We start from the raw sequence: 13,538 nt of genomic DNA on the forward strand, positions 1-13,538 counted from the left end.
TCTGATCACACCTCACAATCCTCAGCAGACGGATTTTTCCCAGTTTTAAATTTAAAATTTCCATGTTAGCATAAAAGATGAGATGGTAAATTAATCCATGACCTTGTAAACGTTCTGTTCTCAAGTTTCAATCTGTTGAGATTGTTTTGTAAACAATGTTTCACTGGGGGGGGGGGGGGCCTTACTTTATTGAATCAAAAACTCTCATGTATAAATTGCTTCATCGTTATATCCAAGTAGGTGTCTAGAACAGTAATCTAATGCAGCATACCAGGTTATGCAGGACATTTACATAATGTCCACGCAGCCCCCATAGCAAAAGCAGCATGTTAGCAGAGCAGCAGTTTCAGTCCTCCATCTGTGTCCACACAAGATGCATTCAGGCACAGTATCGAGTGCAGGTCACCCGCTTTTTTGGCAGTGCTCAGAACCAATTACACAATCACTGTAGGTGCACGCAGAAAATGGAAGAAAGTAAGACTTGAAGCATTGGAATGCACTTCTGGTCGCGTTTGAGCACAAATAGCATGTGCAATACACATGCTGTTATGCGACCTGTGTTGATGGCCGCATAGATTCAAATAGAAGTGTATATGTTCTCTAAGACTCGCATGAGATGGCCGACTGAAAATGCAGCTGAAACACCTCCTGTGTAAGCTGTAAAACACCAAATGTGTATTAATCAATACACAATTTACTCTGGTTTGAGTTACATTTGCTAAAAACTACAGTTTTGGGACATTACAGAGTAATGAAACTATATTTATATATATTTTCTTTTTTAGCGATTTGTCATGGGATTTTGATTGACAATCAGAAAATATATGAATCCTATGGTATCCTTTAACTGGTTGTACTTGAAGTGGGAAGTGACAGACCGCTCGTTCTCCCTGTTGCTTGGCAGGCTTGTGTTGCTCCAGCAGCTATCAGAGCGAACCGTGTTAGCCTGAGCGTGCACGCATTGTCCACTTCTCTCTCCTCTCCACAGGATCATTTAGGATGAGTGAGTGACTGAGCATTGCAATGTCTTGCTTTCCTCCTTCATACAAAACAAATGCACACACACACACACACACACACACATATATATATATATATACGACTCTGGACCACCATCACCTAACAGTTGCCATGACAACGTTCACTACCCCTTCATTCCAAAACACATTGCAGACTTTCTAAAAATAATGTGTGTTACTTTTTCCCACAAACTCCTCTCCAGACGACGACAGCCCACAGAGCAAATCCTCGTACACACTACAAGGTGAGCCCGTCGAACTATAGGCAGCGATTAATGAATTACCACGAGGTAAATAAACACTCTGTGTGTTTTAGTTAGCAGCGCTGCAATCTAACCATTGGTTGGTGACCTGAGCGGAGGTCAGGACAGTCTCCATGAAGCCCAGTGACTAGACAACTCAGCGTTGTTCTCTAGGCCGAAGCGAGACATGGAGCACGGAGCCAACATAAACAGTTTGACAGAGAGAGTAGGGATGCTGTGTGGAGTGCAGAGAGACAGATTAAGGCCATGTCAGCCACCGCTTCAACAGCAGAACAGACAGCCAGCTCACGGATGTGACTTTTACAATGATACAGGCAAATTGTGTGTACGAGAGAAATGAGCCCTGTGTAATCAGATAACTCATTACATCGGCCAGCCTTCTTCTCATTGCTATGGCTTCACCTACAGGACACACACGCATATTGATATTTAAAGCAGGAGCACGTGCAAACATCAATAAGGATTTAACTTGTTTTTGGATGAAAATTTAAAAAAAAAAAAAAAAAAAAAAAATCTGTCCAGATTGCAAAGACCATCATGTCAATTATTACAAATTCTGTGAACAATCTTGATGTGACATTGTGCAGTTGCATGAGTAAGTGGGCTCGTCTCTGTAGCCGAGGGCTATCAGCCATTCGGCGCTTGGATCTTATGTAACACTCGGAGATGGGCTGTCAGTGGGGAGCAAGTCATCGTATGATTGATTTCAAACGCTGAACATTGTGTTGTAACCATCATCGTTCTTTGACAAACAATCTGAGAGCGAGAGGAAAACACACTGACCTCGTTCAGCAGTAAAATATCCACAGAAGATCACTTTATTTAGTCTCAAATAAGCACACAACATGTTTTGTTTAGGATGGAATCCAGTTTACAAAGAGTGCTTGCTTGCATTAACTGTAATAATACTGTGCGTTTTTTGGTTGAAGGATAACTAGGTGAAGTCATCGCTGTTCAATAGCAGCTGATAATGATGAGGTAGACAGTGACACACCCAATATGTACAGAGCTGGATGTTAAAAGGATAACATTCCAGTTACCAGTCATGCCTGCTAAAAAGACCTAATGTCGGGTAATTGAAAACAGAGATGTGAAGAACAACCTGCATAGGGCTGTGTACTGATACTAAGAAATAAATCACTATCAATACACCACGTACACAATCAGTTAATAAACATTACACCTGTACAGACTGAACAGACGATGCAGGGATAAAACAGTTCAATAGAAAACTCAACTTGTGTCATTTTCTGTAAGGACTGTACATTTAGAAGTTGATGATAGTCTATTATTTTGATTAAATGAAACCCACACAAGGTAATACATCTGGAGGATATACTGTATGTCACATTTGAAAAAAACAAAACAATGCTCTTTAACAACACATACATTTCAGAATATAAAAATAAACTTTGTAAATGTAAACTCAGACTAAAGCGATAATAACCACATATCAGCAGCTTGGATTTACAGTTGTATGGTGTTATTATCTAATACTTGGCGCACTGTTGCTAAGTTACTTGGCATTATGACCATGAATGTCAACAACAGCTATGGATGATACATACAGTGTTATGTCAGCAATAATAATAACACACACACACATATTGGACAGTGACAACACACAGTATCTGCATTATTTGTTCTGTGTTAAGCAATTAAAAGGAAAAAACATCATCATCAATTCCGTGTGTCTTTGTGTCATAATCCAAAATAAATATTCACTTCCAGCCCCACTTTCCATGTGCTGGAAAAACACAAGCCACTCTGCTCACCCTCACCTCTAAAGCTGAGGTAATGCTTCGTTTGTAGCCACAAAAATACAGTTAATAAGCACTACTAAGATAAGCGACTACGGCACAAGAAAACTACTTTACACTAACAATGACTAGAAACTGATAGCCAAGAACAAAGATGTTATAATTCCCCAAAGATGCCCTTCACTCTAAAGTAAAGAGTTAACAGTCTATTAGTTGTAGTTTAACAGTCAGCTGAAGCCTATTGAAGTAATCACAACCTCTACCGAGGAGAGCGTCACACACCATGTTGAGTAAGGTGCACATGGACGCCTTAACAGTCATAGATCGCTGAGGAGACCTATCAGAGAGTGTAACAGTTCTTGTCAGTATCTATTGAAAATATGTTTTGATCAATAGGTTAAATGTTAGATAACAAAGTCACACACAAACGTAGTTGTAATGATGTGTAATATCAATAGAAAACACAGTATGATTGTGATTAAGGTGATGGGACTCTCTTTTGTATAATCACATTGCTTTGTCCCAAACCTTTTAACGTGTTGTGTACAGAATCACTGTGTTCCAGTTAGATCGAGAGCTGCCACGCTGGCCACAGTAACCATCACAGTTTGAGTAGTTTGTGATGCCTAAATATAATATCTAGTGTTTCACAATTGTGCAACTCTTTTAAGATACATCAAAAGACCACTACAGCCAGTGTTATTTGAGTAGATATATCAAAGCCATTATATACAAAGAGACTCAACAGTTACCCTTGTTGCTTTTTCTCAGTGTGAGGCGCTCAGATTACAGCTCCAGACCTAGAAGGTCCAAAGCAAGCCGGCTCAGAACAGCTGTACAGCAGCCTCGTCTGGTAGCTAAACATCCACAGCAAAGAAAAGAAACTCTGCGATTGGTCGATCCGATTGTAAAGTGTAACCACACCGTACATTCGCTACGCCAAGCCAAGAGCAAATGTACAGCAGCCAAAGCCACAATGCTGCAAGTTACACAACCTTATTCCATGGCAACCATGTTGAGTGATTTGACAGCGACTTGCTCAGCAGCTACCGCAGTGCGCCTCAGTCGGCCTTGTCCTCCCCGTTCTTGGCCCATCCTCGGCTCATCGCTGCTACCACGATGCTGTACATGTTGAGCCAGGCTTGACGCAGCGGTGCCGTGTAGGCCTGGCCCAGACTGCACTGCAGCATGTAGAGAAGGGACTCACCCACCATCTTAAGAAGTCCAAAACAAACACACAAGAAAAAAAACACTTTTCTTTTAACAGCTCATTAACTTGTGAAACTACTTTTTGAGAGTTGTACTATGAAATGTTGGTCCTACAGCAAATGACTGCGTGTTGACTCCCACAGCCTGATGCTTCCTCCCCAGGTTGAGCAGAAAGTCCTCCAAGGAGTGCAGGTCGTCCAGATGGCTGACTGCTGCATCGATCACAAGCATCACCTATAGGATGCCGTGCACAGAGACAAATACACATGCGGAGAGTGTTCTCAACTGTGCACAAGAGCGAACTCTGTACTCGTAGCGGTGACTGTGGTGAACGGAGCTCACCTTGGTGACATGATCCAGGAACTCGGGGCTGGAGAGGCAGTCTTGTGTGGAGCCACAGCTTGTAGTGTAGTGGAAAAGAGTGAGGAGTGTCGGGTCCAGCTCAAACAGTCTACCACAGACAAATACCACACTGTTCTATAGGTGTGTACACACACGGCGTGGGTTGACAAGCATTCACACAGACACAAAATCAATCTATAAATCATACATCTAAAAATCTCTCTTGCTAGTCTATTTAGCGGCAGCTGTCTCAAAGTAAATTGTGGATTATTGCAGTCTGTCGCCAAGCAACAAGTCAAGCTTCCGGTCCCTGCATGTTGAAAGTGTGCAGCGAAGGATCTAGCTTGAGTCTCTCTCCACACCTGTGTTACATATATTCACATGTACATATTCTTGACAACACAGTTTACAAAGTGGCATCTTGAAGACACTGATTTAAATGTCTGTTATGTCTATCTATCGCCAATAAGCGTAAGAGATTGAGCCTATGTCCCACTGATGAAAGTATTGCGATATTTATGTATTTGCAATATTAAAAACTGGGTGTCTGAAAAATTACCAGAACAAATCCCATATTTCAGTTTTTCTCCTTTGTATAAACACAAGAAAATGGCATTTCAGACGCATCCCAAGACCATAGACTTCAAAAGTCTAAGCACAAATCTTCTCAACACAAAAAACAGCAACAACAACAACAACAACAGATACTATTACATTTGGTTTAAGTGTTAAAGAATTTGAATTAATGTTGATGAAAGGATGACTGCACAGAATAGCAATATTTTCTTCTCTTACATCTCACTTTACTGTCTTAATTCCATTTCAATCATGCTGATTTGTGTCATACGTTACCTGGAAAACATGATGACACCATGAGGAATTTTGTTCTTGCCCAGGCTCTCCCAGCTGCCTCGTACCAGCTCCTTGTCCTTCCCTGACAGCTTCTCCATCCTCCCTCAGGCTGTAAACACGCGGCAAGTTCTTCTAGAGCGGAAACACACAACTCCTCTACAAGAGGGCTCAGTTTAAGGCAAGCCGTGATATTCAAGTTAATCCACAGACGAAACGTCCGCCAACCCACCTGGAAAATAAAGTGGAGCATCAAGTGAGTGCAGCTGATTTGTTAGTAATGTTTCAGATCTAAAGAAGGGGGGGACACAACTGCAGGAGATATGATTCCTAGGCTAGAGATGCACAAACATACTGTACCTTCTTAAGGTCAGTCTTCTCTCTGAACTTCTTCTGGTGCAGCCGGGCTGAGGGGTCTGCCTGTGCGTGTGTGCGTGTGTGTGTGTGTGCGTGCGTGCGTGTGTGTGTATGTGTGTGTGTGTGAGTGTTTGTGTGTGTGCAGGCAGCAGCCTTGCCTGACACTGTGGTGCACTTGCTCTCTCTTTCCCCAGCCCCACGAGTTCTGCCACGCTCTTATCTGTCACGCTGGCTGCTATCTCTCTCCCCTTCTCGTTTGCCTCTTGATATGCTCTCTCTCCAGCACTGGGGATATTTGTCATGCCACTGAAGGAGAAAAAGAGGGATCTCTCTCTTCTGCTCCAGAGAGGCTGCAGCGAGCCACAGCTCCTCCTGCAGGTGAACCGAGGACTAAAAACATACAGAGGATATACATGCACACAACTCTGCATATTTAAAATCAAGAGAATTTAAATATACAAGAAATAAAGATGAACGACAGAATAAACAGAATACAACTGTGGTATTTAATGCAGTCCAATTGCTGATGTTTACCCAAGGTCAAAAACAGGCAAAAGTCAAAAGAAGACAGGCAGGGGAGATCAGGCAAACTCATCCAAAAGGGGATCAGGTTAGAGAGCAGGAGTCCAGAAGGCAGAGAAAATGGCTGGACTGCTAAAAAGGAAGTATACAGATAATCTGCTGGGGAATGAAGTGGGCCAGTACATAAACTACTGGGCTGATGGGGCAGCGGTAACAGGTGAGCAGGGCAGGTGAGGTGATGGAGAACGGCGGGAACACAGGGGTTACAGCAGGACAGGGGTGAGTAGCAGGATGTGAAATGTCAAGAGAGTAAGTATATGTCAGGGGGAGAAAGCAGACATGGGAAATGTGAGGCTTAGGAATTGGCTGACATTGTGGCAGTGAGGCCTGTATCATCTATTCTAGGGTGCGTCTTCAGCCGCCTACATGTGCAACCCATGCACTCACACGATTTCAAATGTGTGTGAATCTTTACATCTTACAGCGGTTGGAATAATAAAAGCCCTGAACGCACCACCTTGGTGAAATTACATTGCTCATCTGCTAAAGTAGAGCCACTCCTCAAACAGTGTGATCAGAAGATTCGGCGGTGAAGTGCTCAGCCTCTCATTAATCTAAATGAGATGCGTCTGTTGCCTCTCTCGGCTTCCGCACACATCGGAGGCACTGCAGCTTGTTTGGATACACGTCTCACTCAGATATTATCTAAAAGGTTGGGAGAGATTTGCCTGGTTTTCAGCCGTGCACCGGGGGGAAATCAGAGGTGCGCAGCATCCTCCTGAGGGACGACAAGGCAGAGAGCGGAGGGATAAACTGTTCCCATGACAACGTGCCAAGATGGAGCCCTTGAAGCTTCACCGTGTGACGTTTGGGATCTCAGGAAGGGACTCTTGATGCATCTTTAGGTACTATATGGCAACATTTTGGCGTTTCAACTTCAATTATCTTTTTAAACATCTGTCCGGCAGCACCAAATTGTAATTTTACGTAACACATTGGACTCTTTTAAACTATAATTCAAACTACGCCTTCAATCGTGTTACCGTCAGACGAGACACTTCACTTTTTATGATGTGTTTCTGAAGTCATGCAAACATTGCCCTCTATGTCTTCAATGCATAACACAGTGGCCTAAAAAAAAGTAACCATATGGTATGTATGGTCTCCATGACTGCATTTTTTATTATGATTATATATATATATTCAGACATTCATTTTTTAGGATTCCTGGAAGTCAGTTGCCTAAGCACAAGCTTACAGTGCAGGCCAGTGTTTAAGTGTATTTGATGTGGGTCCATATAGGCTTGGAGCGGACCACTGAACCGGTCTCTGTGAATGCATTTGCACAGTGAGGGCTGTTTATTTAGGTGGCTGTGTGGCTGAAGAAATAACTGGGAACTTTAACCCAAGCATCTGAGAAAGGCCCATGTCAGACGCTTGTTGTCCTTACGGGACCTGACCCATTAAAATATATACATTTATGTGTTCTTTTCAACAGCCAAAGAAAAAAACCACTAAGAGCAAAAACAGATTACAGTTTTCACAGTAAAAGTGTAACTATTTATTTTTTTATGGCTATCGGAAGATTCTTGAGTTTAAGTACGTAAAACACAAATTAACTTTACAGACACAGTGGTCTCAGCTGGAGTTCTCATTTTGTTTTTGAACTGTTCATCCTGGTAACCAAGTGTTCATCATCCTCTAAATTACAGTGTTCATATTCCCGAGCAAAAGTGTTGCCATGAAACAAAAATATACATATATATTCAAATCACATAAAACATGAATTACTTATAAACACACATAGTTTGCAGAGATTGTCACGTCCAGATTTTTTGTCATTTCATAATTTGCAGTTGCACATCTTAAACTATCAAATGCTCGGTGGGAATAGTTAGCCGTGACATGAATCATTTTGGAGGACCGTGTTGTTTTCTAGTGGAGAGGCCATAAAAAAACCCTCTACCGCCGGAACCTTTTTGATCATGGCATTTCCTCCCCTTTGGACTTCACGCTCTTCTCTTCCACATCTTCAATTTTCTCCCCGTCGTCTACATTTTCTTCCCTAAATCAGACATGTTGGGTTAGAAAATGGCTATATTGTAATTACATTGATCTTTTACTTGGCTACAGTATTTATCTTTCTTCACTAGAGACTGCATGGCAAGCTCAGAAAATTATGTAATGTAGTATGACCAAACCACAAGAAGTCCTTGGCTCTCCAGCACCAGTGCTATTCATAATTGTACCGGACCCACTGGCTAAAGATTCTACATACCTGCTGCAAATGTGATTCTCAGTGCTGTGGCGCTTGTCTGTATCCTCGTCAGAGCTGAATGATGACGATGTTCCTTCAACAGCTTCTCCATTTTCTTCAACAAACAGCTCCTTTAAGCCGGCTTTCTTCAGCTTGTCCCTGTATGTCTGCTCTGCTTGAGCCTTTGCATTTTTCTGCCATGAAGAAAAAGTCAAAGTTACACTGGAGGGGCACGTCATTTACAGTGTGATGTAATCTTCTCAGCTCGCCATGTCACTCACCTGCTTCACCTGTTCGAACAAAAAAGGCCGTTCGCCAACTCGTGCCTTCATATCCCGTAACTCCCTCATGTACTCTCTCGTCCTTTGTTGGTCAGCCTTCCTGCATGTCGGAGAAGATTATAGCTTGAGCTACTGCGGAAGTCGTTTGTGGTCGTTGTGAGGCGAGTTGCAAAAGGTTGGAGAATGAACGGCCTCACTTGACCAGTACTCACCGATGTTGCTGTAGTTTGTCATTATACGCGGCTTTCAAGCTGCTGTGTGGGTCAAGCAACCTCGCATGGAGTGAGACTGTCTTCTTCATGGCCTGGGATCGCATCTGGTACTTCCTCAGCCAGTCGGCACTCTCTTGATTCTTGCTGTCCCTCATCTCCATTGACTTTCTGTGAAGGTAAAACATATTTTGCATGTCAGAGGATTCAACTATTTACTGTGTAGAAACAATAAAGAGGAAGAAAAAAAAACACTGTCTATTGTTCTAAAGCCATGGCAAAAAGATACAAGTCACCTGATGGCCATGCTGCGCTTCCTCACAGCATCTGTGATGTATGTGGGGAGTGTGTTTGCAGACAGTGATGTTAAGGCACCAAGTGACTTGCTTCTGCTGAGATTACTTACTTTTGGAACCTGAAAATGATGGGGATAGTTAACATTTTATTATGGATGCCTTTATATAGATTTGCTAAATCCGTGCAGTGAGGATGTGACGGAGATACAAAGTGTTCTGTCCGATGACACAGCACGACTTAGAGTAGCAGTTTAGCAGTAGTTTCATGAAAAACTTATATTTATATGCATTTGTGTGAAAAATAAAAGTACTGCGGGAGAAAGACCTGTCAATAAATTAATTAATTGTGTGGTTAATTTATTTAATTCTTTCTTTTTCAAATGTAATTTTCAGTTTTTGTTTGTCAACAATTACTGTAAAAACAATCAATACAAAACACTTCAACATTCACAGATGCTAGACTATAATCTACAAATAATGTGACTACTTATCTACAGTAGCTTTTTTACGTGCCACACCTTTAGCAACAAGGCGTAATATATCTATATAAAGGATAAGTTAAATCAGATGAATTTACCCAGAAATGTCTGGCATGGTTCATAAAATAGATCTCTGGGAATTGTATAATTTTGGGCAGAGCCAGAAAACATATGAAAGGATGACAGGAAGTAACATTCGCTGATTACAAAGTTCATTCTACCACTTTGGATTAGAGTGAATTACTGTTATTCGTATTTAATTACTGTTTATAATTATTGTTACTCTGTAATGCCCTCGTGTGAAGCCCTCGTGTGAACCCAACAAATGTTCTATGAACATATGTAGAGATGGTCTTATATTCCTGCATGAAATGAGGAAAATATCCGGCACTGTCGAAATGGGGCTTGAGCTGAGCTTGATATATGATGGGGTTTGAAAGTTTGAAATACAACTGTTGAAAGGAGAAGGCTTTTCGCTCTCTGAAGAGGGCCCATTGTACATATTTTAAAAAGCTTCACAGTTCCACAACTAAGGGGACCGGTCTGAACGGCCTCAAAAATAACACATATGCCACACAAGGACTTAACCCATACAATAAATCTCGAACCATCAAGTAAATTACTCCCAAAGACACAAGAGTAGAAAGTACAATGTCCTTTGTCACATTGTAAATAAACTTCTGAGTGTTGAGGGACGACAGTAATATATGACAGAATGTTGTACAGATGGCAAAAACTGCATGTAAATATCATAATTATGCCAGTTATCGTACATGTGGTGCAATCAAAGTGATACGGACAAGCAATGCTTTAGGTAATCAACACTGTTTGTCATCTAGAACATTCAAGGCTTTAAGGAAGGCTGGTGGTTTCCTATCAGCCTTAAGGAAAGAGAAGGGTGGTGGTGGATGTCTCTCAAGCCATGCGTCAAACATAGTAGTGGAAAACTAAAATGTGAAGCCAGCCATCTGGGCCGGGTGCTTTAGAGTCCCGGATCTCTTCTTATGTAATTCCTCCAGAGACACCGACTCTGACTTATTCTTACATTTTATTGATGCAATATTAATGAAATATACAAAAAGAATATCAAAGCATTACATTTAACTAAAACCAAACTACACAAAAAGTGAATGAATGCATAATAGCAACTGAAAAACAACAACTAATGCAACCATTTTAACATATTCTTATAGTCAACAAACAGGTGTGTGGTAAAGGAAAGGTCTTACCTGTGTGTTTTCAGGGCTCATCCTACTTCGCCTGGCAGGCAGAGCTGATGTCCTCAGAGAGAAGGGCTGACATTTGATCCCATCTTTACTCTGTGATTTCCTCAGCGCCTCTGTCTGCAGGGCTTTGTGCAGCCTTCTGAAATCTGGAACCTGATGGATGATTTTTGGCTGGAAGCTGGGCTTCTCATCCAGGAAGCCCAACTTTTCCTTCCTGGTGCGCTCAGCAGCGCGAAGTTTCGGGCTGCCAGACACAGTAGGATTCATACGTCGCACTGTTGTCTGAGTGGGGACTTGACTGCAAAGCTCCTGGTCTGGACAAAATAACAATTAGTTGATGTGAAAGATGAAATCATGTCACTGCATAAAGTGCAACACACGTACTGTATATACATGCACCCAAAATGACATGATACAAATAAAGTGTGTCTTTTTTTTTTTTTAGAACAAAGCACTGCTTTTGTTTGTGTACAGGCCACCGAGAAGCCACCATTGAATTGGTCTAAATTGATCGGGTACACTGCTTCATATCATTATGGCTGACTGTTACTGTGATTTAAAAATACACATTGTCAGGCACACCTTTGTGACATCATCGTATCAAATTGAACTATGAATTTCAGGAGCATAACAAGAAAAATACCTAATAACATAATGTATTTGTAAATGTTTATTAGGAAGTCTTGTTTCTACAGCACAGAAGCTACTATCAATTTTGAAAATCAGTACATATATTATATTGACTGACTACCAGTGATTCCCAACGTGTCAGGACCCCTAAAGGGGCCCAAGAAAAATCTGAAGCGTTGGGGGATGATTAACAAGTTGTGAGGAGTCTCTCGTTATAGTAATGACTGACACCTGTGTGACTGGCAGGCAGTCTCTCTTTCCTCTCTACGTCACTTGGTTGGTTCATCTTTGTTTTCTTGCTCCTGTCATGTTCACACATCAGTAATGAACTGATTGCTCACTTTTAAGCGTCATGTGTGGTTTCCATATTTTGTGACACTATTCAGGCATCTAAAAACATTAAAGGTGGAACCATCTGAGAGGGAAGCATCAGTCTTTGGTTGAACTGCTCACACCTCACTGACATGTGCTACTTATGACGGGGGTCACAAGTCACAAATAAAAGAGTCACAAGCCAAATGAAAGTATGAACCATTGGCCTATATTCTGTTCTGTAAAATGACACAAAGTTATGTTACAAAGAGTCTGATCTCTCCGTATTTTCACATCAATGCCAACTATCATACTAAACACTTTCCAGCATCATTCCATCAGAAAAGTAAACCCACCTTTTAGCTCAGAATGTGACGCGTCTGTCGCCTCTTTTTGAGGAGGTTTCCTAACGGTAGCAGCCTTGTTTTTGTGCGAGACTTGGTTCGACATTGTTATCAGCTTCTCCCTTTTCTCCTTTTCTCTCTCCTGGAAACTGAAAGGTGTTTGAATGGAGAGCAAGAAGTCCCTCCTCTGCTTATGCCCCTGGTTCCTCTCCTTCTCTCTCAGCTCCATCATCTCCTGATAGCGGGGCTGAAAGACGTGGCGGGGCACTGGGCGAGCGCAGAACTTCCTCTGACACTCGGCCTCAGCCTCCTCCTCTTTGCTCCTCTGCGTTGTCTTAGATAAAGCAAACCGCTCACATTGTTGAGTCGTGGCAGGAGTGAGCACGGGAACTCTGTCCGAACAATTCTTCCACTTTGAAGATAATTTGGGGCTCTCTGACTGTCTGGGACGCTGCGAAGTCTTTTTGTCTGAGGTCAGGGCAGATGTGGAGGTGGATCTCCTCATTCCTACAGGTCTTAAAAAACAGTAAAGATCTTTAAGAAAATTGATATGTTATAATTATGACCAAACATAAAAGACATAAGAAACCTACTTGGCCTGATGTATATTTTGATCACCGGACTCTGTTGACAGTAGAGAGTTCTGATGAATCCTCCTCTCAAGCTCCTCTTTCTGTCTTGTTTCTATCTCCTGCAGCTGCTGCCTGAGGGCCTCACTCAGGGCCTTCAGGTGCTGCTGAAGCATTAACTCTGACCTGAGTCCATCTGCTTCCAAGGTCTCCAGCTTTGGCATATTTCTCTGACTTGTGACACGAAAAAAAGCTGTGAAAGGTGTTCTATTCCTGTAAACAAATAGTTGTTTTGTTTTTAGTTAGCGCTGAAATGCTTAATCAATTCATCTATTTGTCTATCAATGGAAAGTTAACTGTTAATTAGTTATTTCGTTGTTGTTTTTTTTATTTCAGCATACAATTCCAGGACAAATTTTACACAAAATAATAAAGTGTGATTGAATATGATGCATGATGGAAAATAAGCAGACGTAGAGAAAAATACATGGTCTGCCAATACCTTCAATGTGAACACACATCAAAACACACACACACACACACTCACACACACACACACACACACACACACACACACACACACACACACAATGACAGAAAACTCAACAAAAACA

The 13,538-nt window shown here is 41.8% G+C and overlaps 2 protein-coding genes across 2 annotated transcripts; both read right to left on the minus strand.

The window, feature by feature from the left end:
* Positions 1–3,895: 3,895 nt before the first annotated feature.
* ngb (neuroglobin) lies at positions 3,896–5,543 on the minus strand. Its single transcript, XM_076108584.1, has 4 exons — positions 5,446–5,543; positions 4,594–4,702; positions 4,366–4,485; positions 3,896–4,256 (listed from the first exon to the last, which is right to left on the minus strand). The coding sequence occupies exons 1-4, from the start codon at positions 5,541–5,543 to the stop codon at positions 4,104–4,106; spliced, it is 480 nt and encodes a 159-aa protein (XP_075964699.1). The 3' UTR covers positions 3,896–4,103.
* Positions 5,544–7,852: 2,309 nt separating this feature from the next.
* Positions 7,853–13,453, minus strand: fam161b (FAM161 centrosomal protein B). Its single transcript, XM_076108288.1, has 8 exons — positions 12,949–13,453; positions 12,368–12,870; positions 11,073–11,383; positions 9,365–9,483; positions 9,072–9,239; positions 8,860–8,959; positions 8,600–8,772; positions 7,853–8,386 (listed from the first exon to the last, which is right to left on the minus strand). The coding sequence occupies exons 1-8, from the start codon at positions 13,146–13,148 to the stop codon at positions 8,305–8,307; spliced, it is 1,656 nt and encodes a 551-aa protein (XP_075964403.1). The 5' UTR covers positions 13,149–13,453; the 3' UTR covers positions 7,853–8,304.
* Positions 13,454–13,538: the final 85 nt, after the last annotated feature.

The sequence above is a fragment of the Anarhichas minor genome, unplaced genomic scaffold (genome assembly GCF_050575085.1).
Source record: "Anarhichas minor isolate MPS153535 unplaced genomic scaffold, ASM5057508v1 ptg000040l, whole genome shotgun sequence".
NCBI lineage: Eukaryota > Metazoa > Chordata > Actinopteri > Perciformes > Anarhichadidae > Anarhichas > Anarhichas minor.